Source organism: Mobula birostris, chromosome 25 (genome assembly GCF_030028105.1).
Source record: "Mobula birostris isolate sMobBir1 chromosome 25, sMobBir1.hap1, whole genome shotgun sequence".
Lineage (NCBI taxonomy): Eukaryota > Metazoa > Chordata > Chondrichthyes > Myliobatiformes > Myliobatidae > Mobula > Mobula birostris.
Window position 1 is genome coordinate 16,439,904 of NC_092394.1, and position 15,030 is coordinate 16,454,933.

The window sequence follows — 15,030 nt, forward strand, 5'->3', positions numbered from 1 at the left end:
TTCCACAGATTCATCACCCTCTGGCTAAAGAAATTTCTCTGCATCTCTGTTTTAAATGGACGCTCCTCTATCCTTTTGTCCTAGACTCTCCCACTATGAGAAACATCCTTTCCACATCCACTCTGTCTAGGCCTTTCAACATTCAAAAGATTTCAATGAGATCCTCCCTCAGCCTTCTAAATTCCAGTGAGTACAGACCCAGAGCCATCAACATTCCTCATATAATAACCCTTTCATTCCCAAATCATCCTTGTACTCTCTCCAACGCCAGCACATCTTTTCTTAGATGAGGAGCCCAAAACTCTTCACAAAACTCAAGGAGGGGCCTCACCAGTGCCTTATAAAGCCTCAGCATCACATCCCTGCTCTTGTATTCTAGACCTCTTGAAATGAATGCTAACATTGCACTTGCCTTCCTCACCACCGTCTCAACCTGCAAGTTAACCTTTAGGGTGTTCTGCACAAGAAATCTTTGACCCTTTGCAGCTCAAATTTTTGGACTTTCTCTGCATTTAGAAAACAGTCTGCACATTTATTTCTACTACCAACGTGCATGACCATGCATTTTCCAATATTGTATTTTATTTGCCACTTTCTTGCCCATTCTCCTAATCTGTCTAAGCCCTTCTGCAGCCTTTGTTCCCTCCACTAATCTTCATATCATCTGCAGCAAAGCCATCTATTCCATCATGTAAATTATTGATATACAGCAGGTCAAACACCAACCCCTGCGGAACACCACTAGTCACTGGCAGCCAACCAGAAAAAGATGCTCTTATTCCCACTCACTGCCTCCTACCGATCAGCCAATGCTCCAACTACACTAGTAACTTTCGTGTAATACCATTTGCTCGTAACTTGGTAAGGAGCCTCATGTGTGGCACCTTGTCAAAAACCTTCTGAAAGTCCAAATATACAACATCCACTGCATCTCTTTTATCTATCCTGCTTGGAATCTCCTCAAAGAATTCCAACAGGTTAATCAGGCAAGATTTTCCCTCAAGGAAACCATGCTGACTTTGTTCTATCTTGTCCTGTGTCACCAAGTACTCCATAACCTCATCCTTAACAATTAACTCCAACATCTTCCCAACCACTGAGGTCAGGCTAACTGGTCTATAATTTCCTTTCTGCTGCCTTCCTCCTTTCTTTAAAAGTGGAGTGACATTTGCAATTTTCCAGTCCTTTGGCACTATGCCAGAGTCCGATGATTTTTGAAAGATCCTTACTAATGCCTCCACAATCTGTACCACTACCTCTCTCAGAACACTACGGTGCAGATCATCTGGTCCGGGTGAATTATGCACCCTTAGATTTTTCAGCTTTTTGAACACCTTCTCCCTTGTAATAGTAACTGCACTCACTTCTCTTCCCTCACACCCTTCAACACCTGGCACACTGCTGGTGTCTTCCACAGTGAAGACTGGTACAAAATACTCATTTAGTTCATCTGCCATTTCCTTGTCCCCTGTTATTATTTCTCCAGCCTTATTTTCTAGTGGTCCTACATCCACTCTAATCTCCCTTTTATTTTTTACATACTTGAAAAAACCTTTACCATCCACTTTTGATATTATTTGCTAGCTTGCTTTCATATTTCATCTTTTCCCTCCTAATGATTCTTTTAGTTGCTCTCTATAGGTTTTTAAAAGCTTCCCAATCCTCCATCTTGCCGCTAATTTTTGCTTTGTATGCCCTCCCTTTTGCTTTTACATTAGCTTTGACTTCCCTTGTTAGACACAGTTGTACTATTTTGCCGTTTGAGTACTTCTTCATTTTTGGAATACATCGATCCGGCACCCTTCTCATTTTTCGCAGAAACTCATGCCATTGCTGCTATGCTGACATCCGTGCCAGCATCTCTTTCCAATTTACTTTGGCCAACTCATCTCTCATAACACTAATTTCCACTGTAATACTGCTACGTCAGATTTTACTTTCTCCCTCTCAAATTTCAAGTTGAACTCAATCATATTGTGATAACTACCTCCTAAGGGTTCTTTTACCTTAAGCTCCCTATTTGCTTCTGGTTCATTACATTACACCCAATCCAGTACAGTTGATCCCCTAGCAGGCTCAATGACAAACTACTCTAAAAAGCCATCCCGTAGGCATTCAACAAACTCACTCTCTTGAGATCAATTACCAACCTGATTTTCCCAATTGATCTGCATGTTAAAATCTCCCATGACTATCATAGCATTCCCCTTTTGACAAGCCTTTTCTATTTCCCAATGTAATCTGTGGTCCACATCCCAGCTGCTGTTGGGAGGCTAGTATATGACTGCCATCAGGGTCCTTTATCCTTGCAGTTTCTTAGCTCAACCCACAAGGATTCGCCATCTTCTGATCCTATGTCACATCTTTCTACTGATTTGATGCCTTTCTTTACCAGCAGAGCCACACCACCCCCTCTGCCTACCTTCCTATCCCTCCGATACAATGTGTAACCTTGGACGTTCAGCTCCCAACTACAACCATCCTTCAGCCACGATTCAGTGATGGCCACAACATACCTGCCAATCTGTAATAGTGCAACAAGATCATTAATTATACAATCAATGATTCTGTGTTTTATATTAGTAATTAATTTAGATCACTTTGTAGTTTTCACTTTGACACGAAAGGGTCTTTTTCTGTTGATCAGTCCAAAAAAGCCAAATTAAACTCACTGTGTACAATTTTGTAAAACAATAAAACATGAAAACTTCCGAAGGGAGTGAGTAGTTACTGCATTGTTTATTTTTCATTTTCTTTATTTCTCTCCCTCACACAAACACAAACACACCAGTCTAAAGCAATCAGGAAGCTCTGATTTTCCTGCTGTTTCTATCAGGAATCAGCAACCGTGACACAGTCAACTAAGTGTACACCAAGTTAGATTAAGTCCCTTGTCCTAAGGTAATGTTCCCAAAGCAGTAGTGCTTTCACATTCCTAATGAGCAGTAGTGTGTTCTCATTCAGATCTTCACTCTAAACCTCCCCAAGGTTCAGACTATTTGTTGAGCTAACAAGCTGAGGGTGAGGATCAGCCAGACATAACAAAATGCATTTAATTTTGATTCAGACCTAACAAGGTACAATTTGGGAGGTACTAAAATTGATTTCAGAATGTTAAAATAATGATCAAATAATTAAACTGCATGTTCATGATTCAATGTGGCCTTCATCACATTGAACTGATTGCCCCCTCCCACCCACCAAAAGGTCAACAGCCTAGAAATTACTTTTGAGCTTTAGTAGCTAGATCCTTTTACACAACTGATATTCGCACACAATTTTAAGAGGCACTCAATTAATGTGAAAGTGTAACAGTTTTCTTGAAGTAACACGTAAGGGAATTTCAAAGAGAGGGTTGAGTATTTTGTACGGAAGGAAATTTCAAAGTGACGGTGTTTTGTGGCTGTAGCGGCGGCCCTAAACAGCAAATAAAAAAAGCACTCTACAAACCCTGGTTGCAATAATGAGTTGTTTAATTAAATTGATTTAGATTTCATTGGTGTTGTTCACATGAAATTAAAAATAGGTTACAGTTAGACCCCCCCCATCTATTACCTCAGTCACTGCACTGTAAGCACTTGAAACAATTTTTTATAATGCTGTTTCCATTGTAAATATATGCTGGTATTTATATACATTTTATTCCATATCTGTATTTCTAACCTCATTTTTATATTATTCTTTATTCTGTATGGTTGTTGAATATTGCTGTTTTTGTTGTGTGTTACACTAACGCAGAACAGCAAATTCCCAGTCCATGTCTATGGTGAATAAAGCTGATCTTCCTTGATCCTTCAGTTAATTAACCCAATTCTAAGTGTCACGCAAACACTGACAAATGTGACAGATACATGGCTTCAAGTCAGCATAATATATTCATGAGGAAACTGTTCCAATTGTGCGTTTATTTACCAAAATTACACAATAGGCTCATTATAACATTACACAAAAGTCAAACTGGTGGCTGTTCTGAAATTGTAAAAGTGCAGTCCCAGATTGACACCGGACAGTTAACAGAAACAAGTAATCAAGAACACTTACATCCTGAAAGCAGGCACATGAAAGTTCTTTAGAAGAACCCAGCCTTAAATAAACACAATAAATATAAAAGGCAAGGAAGATTCTCAAAATAGGGGATTGTGCTCAATGGGCTTTTCATTCAGCATGGGGCCCATCAATATACACATACTGCTTCTAGTTACGGGGAGAGCAAAGGACAAACTCTTTCAGTGTTTCTGTACATTGAATGTAGACAATCCTGCCACCTTTTTTTAGGGTTATGATTTTCAAAGACTTTTTTCTGAAAAGCAAGTTCAGCAAGCACAACAAAGCTAAGGTTATTGTATTCAAGACTGTGGCCCAAGATGGATCTTGGACATGCCTTCTCTCTACAATTTCCCACTTGGGATTAGTAAAGGATTTATTTCTGTTATTATTAAATTACTGGGTTTCTTCACAAATACCAAGTGGACATTAGTTAAACGTCACTAGGTTTTCTTAAGTTAGAGGCAAGTCAGTTATTCTTCCACAAGTAATTCATCATTTTAGTGGCATTACAAAATACATTGAAAGCTACATTCAGGAAATGGGCCTTCACTGGCAGAACCCTTTCATCATTACTTAAGATCTTCCAGCCATGATGCACATTCAAATGAATTTACTTCAGCCCACTGCTGATATTTTTGTTTAAACAATGGTATATTTAAATACTGTTGCAAGAGTTTACCTTGATGTCCTGGGACACAGAATTAGGTAGAATATTATATTTCTTGATTGGTATCCATTCCTGGTGATTCAGCCATGCTGAATCTGTGTGATGATCACAGTCGGCTTCACGACTCGGGACTGGTGAGGGCAGAGGGCTTGAAATAGAAAAGAAACTATCCCAGGACTTTCTGTTTCTGAATGATACCCAGCTGCCTCTGTTATTTATGGAATGTATCTCTAGCCATTAACTGTATCTTCAGTGGGATAAGGATAGTCTAAGCTAAGGTTATTGTATTCAAGACTGTGGTCCACACTTCAGGCTTGCTGAAGGTGGATCTTGGACTTGCTTTCCCTCTATAAATTAACTGGATGACAACAGGTTTATTTACAAATGCTTAACTATGATGAACTCTAGTAACAGAACAAACTGCTGATGCTTATTATCCAGGCCAGCAAGTCTTTAGGAAGGGAAATTAGAAGAGTGGTACCTCACCGCATCTCTGGGATTGAGGTCCCAAAGCCACCGTCTGCTGTTTGTGGTACTTTACAAGCTTTCCCAATGAAGCATGACGCAATGGCAATTATCCAGCCTTTCTTCTGAGGAATCTGCCAGAACTTGGCTCAGAAACAGTGTCTCCATTCACATAGAGGGGACAAAGGCATGTTCTATGTAATTTACACTTTTGATTAATTGTTTTCATTTATGTAGAGGTTTTAAGATTAGTTTCTAAGTGTTTTAAAATTTCTGTGTGTTTCAGTTTTTATATTTTTAATAACTTAGCACTGTTAATAACTTCAGTTGTCTTGAGATGATCTTTAGAAACACTCAGTTTTTGACGGCTAGTCGAGGTACAGAGTGCAACTCATTGGGCTGAACAAGATTTTTGTCACGTTTGACGGGATTTACCTGTGCGAGGTTCCTAAGGTTCTGTGCTCCGAGGATCAAGCCAATTTGGGTTGCACAAGTTTATCCCAGGGAAATGCAGTCAGTCAGCTCAGATATTTCTTGCATTCAGCAGCTAGTTGCTGATTGTAATATCAAGGCCAGTAATAACAAGACATTTCCTCTTGTGCTTAAAGATGACTGTTTTTTTTATTAGCTTATGCTATGGAGCTTCAGAGTTTTTAAAAATGAGATTTGGCCCTCAAGATCTTTAAGTTTCCTGCATCAATTGGCATTATGCACAATAATCAATGTTATAGTTGTACTAAGCTCTCTAAAGTAGGAATATAGAGCTAACACTTCCTATGAGGCTGCTTTGAACATTTTGCTTCTACATGCTCTTGCAGGTAAAGCTATTCCAACAATGGTTGAGTTCTGAGGACCACAGTGGTACTATACCAAAGTCGGAAAGGGCACCCATGTGGTTTCCAGACCAAACACAAGACCCTACTTTCTCATGCCAGAGCATTGTCCTGCTGGGAAGATCTGACCCAATGAAATCCAAATTTTGCCAAGAAAGTTGTGTTGAAAAGGGAGTAGAATACATGGCAGCTACTGAGGAAATAGATGGTTGCGAGAAATTTTAAATGATATATTATTTGAAGTGTATATTAATGTCTTTAGATTTTAATCTTTTGTTGGTATTAATGATGATTTATAAAATAGATCTAATCTTTTCCCGAGATCAATGTGGGGTAGGATTTTACTTGATGTTTTAATGACATTCTAATAATAACTGCTCAAAGAAACTAAAAAATACCTAATCAGCAACCTATCTTAGTTTACTTTACACCATTTAAAGAATATTGAGAATTTCTTATCTTTATAACAATACAACTTTAAAATTTATCTCATTACTTTGCAGATGCACAGAGTCCTTGATGATTGGAACAAATGAGGCAGTTGCCGCTTTTAATATTAACAGTGGACACACTCAAAATGGCCGTAATATTCTAAAGGGTTCTGAAATGCTTTACGGAAAATAAGTTCCAGGATGTGACAAAATGTCAAGATTCAACACATTAAATGTCTAACCTTTTCACTGAAGTAAAATCATGTCATTTACTGGACGGTGGAATGAACTGGATTTCATCACCTCAGTGATTAGCGTTAAGTGTTTCTTCACAATTTCCATCTGGCGACATCTGTCACCATAACAGGATCTTTGCAATTCCAACAGAGCACCTTTATGTGCAGTTCTGATGAGTAGTAGGCACTGTAGCAACTGTTTCAGGTAATTGCTAGGTGATTACTCCCCTGCTAAGAAGTATTCCTACGTTCTGATGTTTAGAATACCTCCCGCCTTGAACTGTTGTACAACTGTAGCTGCATGTCCGAATTCTAAGAAACACACTTTTTTTTGTGCAAAATGTTAATCACAGAATAAAATCTTGTGTGAAATTTTCTATCTGTGGTTTTATATACATTTCATGGTGGAACGTGAGCTTGCCTTGTAATATCAGAGTTTAAAATTGCTTATGGTAGAGAATTTCAACACCAGTGCAGGTTGACAAAACATCAACTACTCATTAAATTCTTGAGTTACTCCTAGGCTCTGCATGGCTGGAGGTTGTCACAAATGGAAAATGACCGCAGTTGCAAGGCTGGATTCATATCTGCAGGAACATGGGGGGGAAGGAAACAAACAGGATGGTGCTGATCCAAGGAAAAGAGCAGGAAGGGCTAAAGGACCATTGCCAGGGGGTTATCTGGGCCATTGCCACCCTCGTACTTCGCTTACAGTCTCTTTTTAATGAGTTTCTCCAGTTTGCGGATCCTGGAAGATTCCTGCTCTGGGGAAGGGGCAGACAGTGCCGTCGTTAAAGTGTTCTCTCCCCCCGAAGGAGGAACCGGCAGCCTCTGGCGGAACAGTTCCAGCATGCTGCTCTGCTCACTCCGCTTCAAACCCTGCAATCCAGAAAGCAAGACATCACCATCAACGTGCACGCTGCTCAGGATTTGCAGCTAAGCTTCCTTCAAGTTCAAGTTTACTGTCATCGAACTGCCAACACGTACACCACCAAACAACACAGTGCTCCTCTGGACCAAGGTGCACAACACAGTACACGTAACTCACACACAACACCACGTGAAGTAATATTACTGCAAATAAATTAACAAATAATGAAATATATTTCAGAAGACCCACACTAAGCACAAGGTGCATTTACGACACAAAGTGGAAACAGTAAGCAGTATAATGAGGCTGGCGCCTAGTAAGTGATGAGACCCTGGTGGTGGCAAGCAGTTCAGTAGTCTCATGGGCTGGAGGAAGGAGCTGTTCCCCATCCGAACAGTCCTTGTCCTCCTGCCTGATGGTAAGGGGTCAAAGAGATTGTGGGATGGATGGGAGGGATCCTTGACAATGCTAAGGTCGCTGCAAATGCAGTGCTCCTGATAACTCTCTCAAACCGACAACCCCAGTCTACCACAAAATTGAAGCAAGTGGCACAAATGCACCTACAAGGGAGCTATTCCAGCGGCTGGCTGACTAACCGCGAATTGCTAGAAACTGAAAAGTAAAAGTTTTCATTTCGGTATCATAGCATGTTTGCTCCGAGATCAAACGAAGGTTAACGTGGTCTCACCTTCATGTCAAGAACCTTCTGGAATGTATCTGTGCTGCAGTCTGCCAGAAGTTTGATGTAATTATCTACAAACACCACCGATGCTTCGTGGGGAGCCATAACCACCTGCAAAATACAATAAACAAAAATAGCTTAAAATATAATTTGTTAGAATTTGGCTGTGCTTTTTAACTAGTTCAACTATCAAATTGCGTGAGTTACTACAATACTTCATTATATTTAAAAAAATATATATAAAACAAATCAACACACAGAAAATGCTGGAGGAACACAGCAGATTTGGAAGCACCTATGGAGAGGAATAAACAGTCGATGTTTCGGACAGAGATCCCTCATCAGGACTGCGATGCAGGGCCCTGGCCCGAAACATCGACTGTTTATTCCTTTCCCTAGATATCCCAGTATTTTGCGTGTGGTGCTCTGAATTTCCAGCATCTTCAGGATCTCTGGTGTTTATATACAGTACTATGTCAAAATTGTGCCATTAAGATAATATGATTCCTGAAGTTCAACATCAACAAAGCAAATCCCACAAATAATACTGAAATATTTGATGGTTTAATGCTTTGTACTGTTGTTAGTTGAAGATAAACTGATGGCCTCCCACACCAAAACAGAAAACTTTTGGTTCATCTTTTGATTGGTACAGTGAAATTTCTGACACTGGCCCCTATAGTAAGAGGACAAGTCACTGGATCTAGATCAAAGCAACACACACAAAATGCTGGAGGAACTCAGCAGACCAGGCAGCAGCTATGGAAAAAAAAGTACAGTTGACGCTTCAGGCCGAAATCTTTCGTCCTTGAGTCCTGTCGAAGGGTTTCGACCCGAAGTGTCGACCGTACTCTTTTCCATTGACGCTGCCTGGCCTGCTGAGTTCCTCCAGCATTTTGTGTGTGTTACTTGGATCTCTAGCATCTGCAGATTTTCTCTTGTTTGGAATCTAGATCAAATGCCTGATCTGAGGGAGTTTCCCTAATTTATCCAGCTACTGATGGACATGTCACCACCCCACCCTTACCATCATCCTGTAGCCAAGTCCTCAAACTCTTCATCACTGGTACTACCCCTTCTCCCTGGAGGGCATAGTCTTGAGTGAACCTAGCTTTCTCCGTTTATTTTGCCTTTACCTTGAGATTTTCGATAAACACAATGATTCGGATCCCTTGTACCTAATCTTCAAACTATGGGAGCTTTTCATTATTCTACAAAATGCTGTGAAGACTTTAAAAAATGATAACCTAGAAGTCACTGAGTTTGATTTTTTTCACTGGCTTAATTTTGGATGGATTCTGCAACGTGACGTGAAAGAGCGAGAGCTAATAGTCCTTCAATTTTTAAGTTCAGACTCTCATTCTTACAGGACCCAGAAAGGCAATGGTCACTGTCATTTTTTTTCCATGGTAGAGGAGTCTAGATTTAGAGGGTAAAGTGAGAGGGGAATGGGTTAAAAGGAACGAGAGGGACATTTCAACACAGAAGGTGGTATGTATGTATGATGAGTTGCCAGTAGAAGCAGTAGAGGCAGGTACAATTATATTGTTTAAAAATATTTAGACATGGTACATGGATATAAGGAAGGTTTACAGAGATATGGCTAAATGCAGGCAAATGGGACTAGCAGAGGTAGACAACTTGGCCAACACAAACGAGTTGGGTCAAAGACCCTGCAGTATAACTCTATGACTCGAATGCAGGGGTTCTCAACCTTTCTTATGCCAAAGACTCCTACCATTGACTGAGGGGTCCGAGGACCCCGCGTTGGGAACCCCTGCTCTAATGGGTCCAGTTGTTGTTGGCAAGAGAACAACATACATGAAACTTCTCTCTTCAGATGCAGTCACACTTATAATCATTTGTTTTTATTTGATTGAAGCAATTATTTTCAAGGTAGTTTTACACTATCCATAAATATGTCCCATTAACAAGATCAATCTTCTCCAATACTTGACGTATAGAAGTAGAAATAGTGCAGACTTTCTCTTACAAAGTTGGCATTTGTATTTCATGGTGAAGGATTCAGTAGATCCACCATGCAGGGCGATAGATAGGCAAACTGTGACACTTCCAACAGCAGATACCGGGGAAAAACATACATGCAACCAGCATTAATAATACAAGGCTTTGCTGTGGAAAGTCAAACCGCCTCTGCTAGGTCCCTTTTTCTTTTTAGCAATTTTGCCAAAATTAGGAATTTAATGAAGTGCAGACCAGCCACTGTGGAAAGGCTAACACAGAATTTATTTTGCAACTGGGGCTTCCCCAGCTCTACACTAAAAAGAACCTCTTGATCTGTTCAAGGTGTGCCTTTTGGTTGGGGGTGTGGGGGGGGGGGGTCATCAATGCATATCAATAGTGAACTCCCACCCAGGTCTCATCATGTATGAAGTGTCAGTGGTGTTACACAGTTTACTTTCTAAACTTGTGTCATAAATGCACCTTATTATTTGTTAAATTATTTGTGGAAAATTTGAATTTAAAGCAGAATTCTGGGTAAAATAAAACAAGAAATGCATTTATTGAACTTTGAGAACCAACAGAGAGAAGGATAAAGACACACTCATTTTTAAAATAGGGTGCAGATTGTTTGCCAATTAAGTAAAGCTGTGTTGAATTGGACCTGTTTTCTTTAGGACAACTGCTTCACTACTGTGGGGAAGCAGAGCAAGTGGTGGTGCTAATTAATGGTTTATAAACTCCTGGGGTCAATTAGAGAGCCAATTACAGCAGTTTCTGACTTTCAGTCTGCAAGCTGCAAGAACAGGAGTGGGTTATTCAGCTCCTTGTGCCTATTGCACCTTTCGATTAGATCATGGTTCATTGTGCAACTCTTGAAATTCCCCAGACCAACAAACATCCATACGAATATTATGTTACATTGCTGACCCCCTTTTCTTTAAAAGGAAATTATTTTGCAATTACAACAAAATTTCTGTGAGTGGCTTGTATGTTCTCCCTGTGACCCTGTGGGTTTCCTTCAGGTACTCTGGTTTCTTCCCACATTCCAAAAATGTAACACTTAAGAGACTAATTGGTCATTAATTGTGAATCGTTCTGTGATTAGCTTGGAGTTAAATCGGGATTGCTGGGCTGCATGGCTCAAAGGGCCAGAAGTGAATACTCCGCACTGTAAAAAAATAAAAAAATTAAAAATACTCTATCTGGATGCAGGCCAGTCCATCACAGGTAAAGCCTTCCCCACCAGTGAATGCATCTACAAGGAGCACTGTCACAAGGAAGCAGCATCCACAATCAAGGATCCCCACCATCCAGGTCATGCTCTCTTCTCGCTGCTGCCATCAGGAAGGAGGTACAGGAGCCTTAGGTCTGACAACACCAGGTTCGGGAAGTTATTACCCTTCAACCATCAGGCTCCTGAAACAGTGTGGATAACTTCACTCACCGCAACACTGAAGTGATTCCACAACCTATGGACTCAGTTCCACGAACTCTACAGCTCATGTTCTCACTGTTATTTATTAATTTATTATTAATAATTTCTTTTTCTTTTTGCACAATTTGTTGTCTTTTGCATGTGGGTTGTTTAGTTTTCTATTGATTCTATTGTGTTTCTTTGCCTTTACTGTTAATGTCCAGAAGAAATGAATCTCAGGGTAGTATACTTGTACTTTGATAATAAGCTTTATTTCGAATTTTGAACTAAAGGGTCAATGGAGAATCTAAAAGCAGTTAATCCCTATTGCTGATTTCACTTTATGAAGGGCAAGGAAAATGAGTCATGAAACTGGATTTTGAGGACGAGTGGTGCACCCATGAATTAAAAGGAAAACGATTAAAACCCAGGAAATTAAAAAATGAGAATAATGATCATTTTGAGTGTAGGCAACTCACAAGTTACTTGTTTGTGTATGTTTCCTCATGGAAACGTTGTACTTGTGAATCTGGTTGTCAGAGTTTGTTACTACAAGTATTGGAGGACAGGCACCTGTTAGTCTTGCGAGACCATGGATCTGCACCTGGAAAGTCTTCACTCTCCAGGGCGCAGGCCTGGGCAAGGTTGTATGGAAGACCAGCAGTTGCCCATGCTACAAGTCTCCCCTCTCCACGACACCAATGTTGTCCAAGGGAAGGGCATTAGGACCCATACAGCTTGGCACCAGTGTTGTCGCAGAGCACGGTGTGGTTAAGTGCCTTGCTCAAGGACACAACACGCTGCCTCGGCTGGAGCTCGAACTCACAACCTTCAGGTCACTAGCCGAATGCCTTAACCACTTGGCCACGTGCCCACATAATACAAGTATTACTATGATAGAAACCTTATAGGACTATACTTGGGGGATGATGGAGGTTCTGATGTTTTAATTCAGGGTTCTTTCAGAAGTCAGAAAAGAAGCACAAAACCTGTTGCTTCAAGATTGTTATATTAAGCACTGATAGAACAAAGGAAAATTGAATCAGATAGTGAGAGAGGTTTACGAAGCAAAGAGAGACACAAGAGATAAGATACCAAGCTGCATTGCAGTCAGCTATGTTTATACTGCAGAGATAAGAAAAAATCTATTTAAATTTGTAGATAAGATCAACCAATGAGAAGGCACTTATTCAAATGAGGGAGAACAAAGCAGCTTCCAGAATTACACTTTGTATGACCACTAGCGGCATATTAAACTGTTACATGCATATAAGAACTAATTAAAATACAAGCAGATAATTAATTGTTAAACTGCAAAGAAAGTAAAAATTAAACAGTCTGGTCTAAGAATTAAACAGTCGGATCCAACAGGGACCAATAAGACAAATAAGAAAAGATTTATCATGTCTATTATTAGCTTGCTCACAGTAAAGGCTGATTTATACTTGTGCGTCAAATGGACGCCATAACCTACGCAAGTGGCCTATGTGCATTGTGAGCATTTATACTTGTGCATTGGTGTGTCTGCATCGCTCTGCAATTCGGGCACATCATGCATGCGCACACACCTGCCCGCGCAAGGCTTCGTGGTCATGGTAGTCTTTCTCGGGGTAAACAAGAAGTGAGCGTCTTTTTTTGTAAAAGCGAAATGTGTCCTCCATAATTTCGGAGGTCTGTAAAGCTTCACGGAAAGTAATGCAGACAGAGTTCCTTCCCTGCCCTTCAGTTGCCCAATGGGAAGCTATTGCAGCGTAGGAGGAAATGCGATGCTACCAAGCAGACCAATCACAATTGTTCGGTCTGCGTTGCTGCGACGCGCAGTTACATTTCGGGAGAGGTGCGCGTCAGGCTACAGCGTAGGGATCCATGTAGGCTCTGCGTAGGGTTCGCAGCTATGCTGTACGTATGGCGTCAAGTTGACGCAGAAGTATAAATCAGCCTTAAGTCATATACATGTGCAACAGCATTGAAAACATCTTAGTCTTATTGATTTAATATGGCACAGTAACAGGGTCCTCCAGCCCAATGAACCCGCGCCACCCAATTAAACCCACATGACCAACTAACCTACTAATTCGTACATATTTGGAATATCGGAGGAAACCAGAGCACCCAGAGGAAACCCACACAGTCATGGGGAGAATGTACAAACTCCTTACAGACTGTAGTGGAATTGAACTGTAATGGTGTTCTGCTTACCGCTATGCTATTGTGCCGCCTGATACCATTCTGACATCAAGTTTAATAGCATTAACAAAACACAGGGCGAAGTTAGTCAGATGCAAATTACAAGTAGAAAAGTGTTTATTATCTGAAGATCTTTTGTTAATAACAAGCTGTACAAGTCTCTTTAGTGTAGGATATTTGTAATGCATTCGGTGTGTGATGACAAAAGATTTTGCAGATGCTGAAAATCTGCATGGTATGCACGTAGGACAGCTTCAAAAGGCGATGCCTCAAAAAAGGCAGCATCCATCATTAAGGACCCCCATCACCCAGACATGCCCTCTTCTCACTGCTACCACCAAGGAAGAGATACAGGAGACTGAAGACACACCCTCAACATTTCGGGACCCACTTCTTCCCTTCTGCCACCAGATTTCTGAACGGACATGAACCCATGAACACTACTTCACTATTCTTCCTCCTTTTTTTTTTGCAGTACTTTTTAATTTTTTTTCAATGTATACTTATTGTAATTTATAGCTTTTATTATCATGTATTGCAATGTACTGCTGCCACAAAACAACAAATTTCACGACATATGCCGCTGACATTAAACCAGAATCTGAGCTGAGAGGGTGGGGAAAGGAGGATAATGTAATTAGCTGTGAGGTGACCCCCTCCACACCACCTTATTCTAGCTTCTGCTCCCTTCCTTTCCAATCCTGGCGAAGGGTCCCAGCATGAAAAGCCAAAGTTAATTCTCTCTGTAGATGCTGCCTGACCTACTGAGCTCCTCCAGCATTGTGTAGTGGGTGGTGAGCCACCAGAGTACTGGATTACCCTGCAGTTATGTAAATTGACAAGGGCAATGGTCTCCTGTTTCGACAGTCCAAAGTCGGCCTTGTACAGGGCTTACTACATCGTCGACAAGCCCAGCGTTTAGTTCATGTTCCTAAATGTCCTTGGAAGCTGGCAGTGAGCAGCCTGAGTACGTCTGTGCTGAGGGGAGGGAGCTCCTGGTCTTAGACCCGGTGACGACGAAGGGACGACTACGTGTTCCCCTGTGAGGATGGTGAGCAGTATCACCATGCACCTTCTGGCCACATCCTTCCACTTGGTAGAGTTGGGAGGTTTGGGAGGTTCAAGCATAGCGGTATTAGGTTCGTAGAAATTTCAGCACCGAGATATGTGCTGGTCAGAAATAGACCGCTGAATTTAAACCTGCTTTCCAGCTTGTGAAGTATAAAGGTAAG

The 15,030-nt window shown here is 40.9% G+C and overlaps 1 protein-coding gene across 2 annotated transcripts in view; it reads right to left on the reverse strand.

Annotated features, from left to right (window-relative positions):
• Window positions 1-3,433: 3,433 nt before the first annotated feature.
• The window catches only part of vps53 (VPS53 subunit of GARP complex), a 271,204-nt gene continuing 259,607 nt past the window's right edge, over window positions 3,434-15,030 (reverse strand). The window contains exons 21-22 of one of the 2 annotated variants that reach the window (XM_072243137.1): window positions 8,239-8,343; window positions 3,434-7,558 (exon numbers count right to left, since the gene is read on the reverse strand). In XM_072243137.1, the coding sequence (XP_072099238.1) occupies window positions 7,388-7,558; window positions 8,239-8,343 (276 nt within the window). In that variant the 3' untranslated portion in view covers window positions 3,434-7,387. Of the gene's footprint in view, window positions 7,559-8,238; window positions 8,344-15,030 lie in introns of those variants that run through there. The other variant, XM_072243138.1, reaches the window with a different exon arrangement.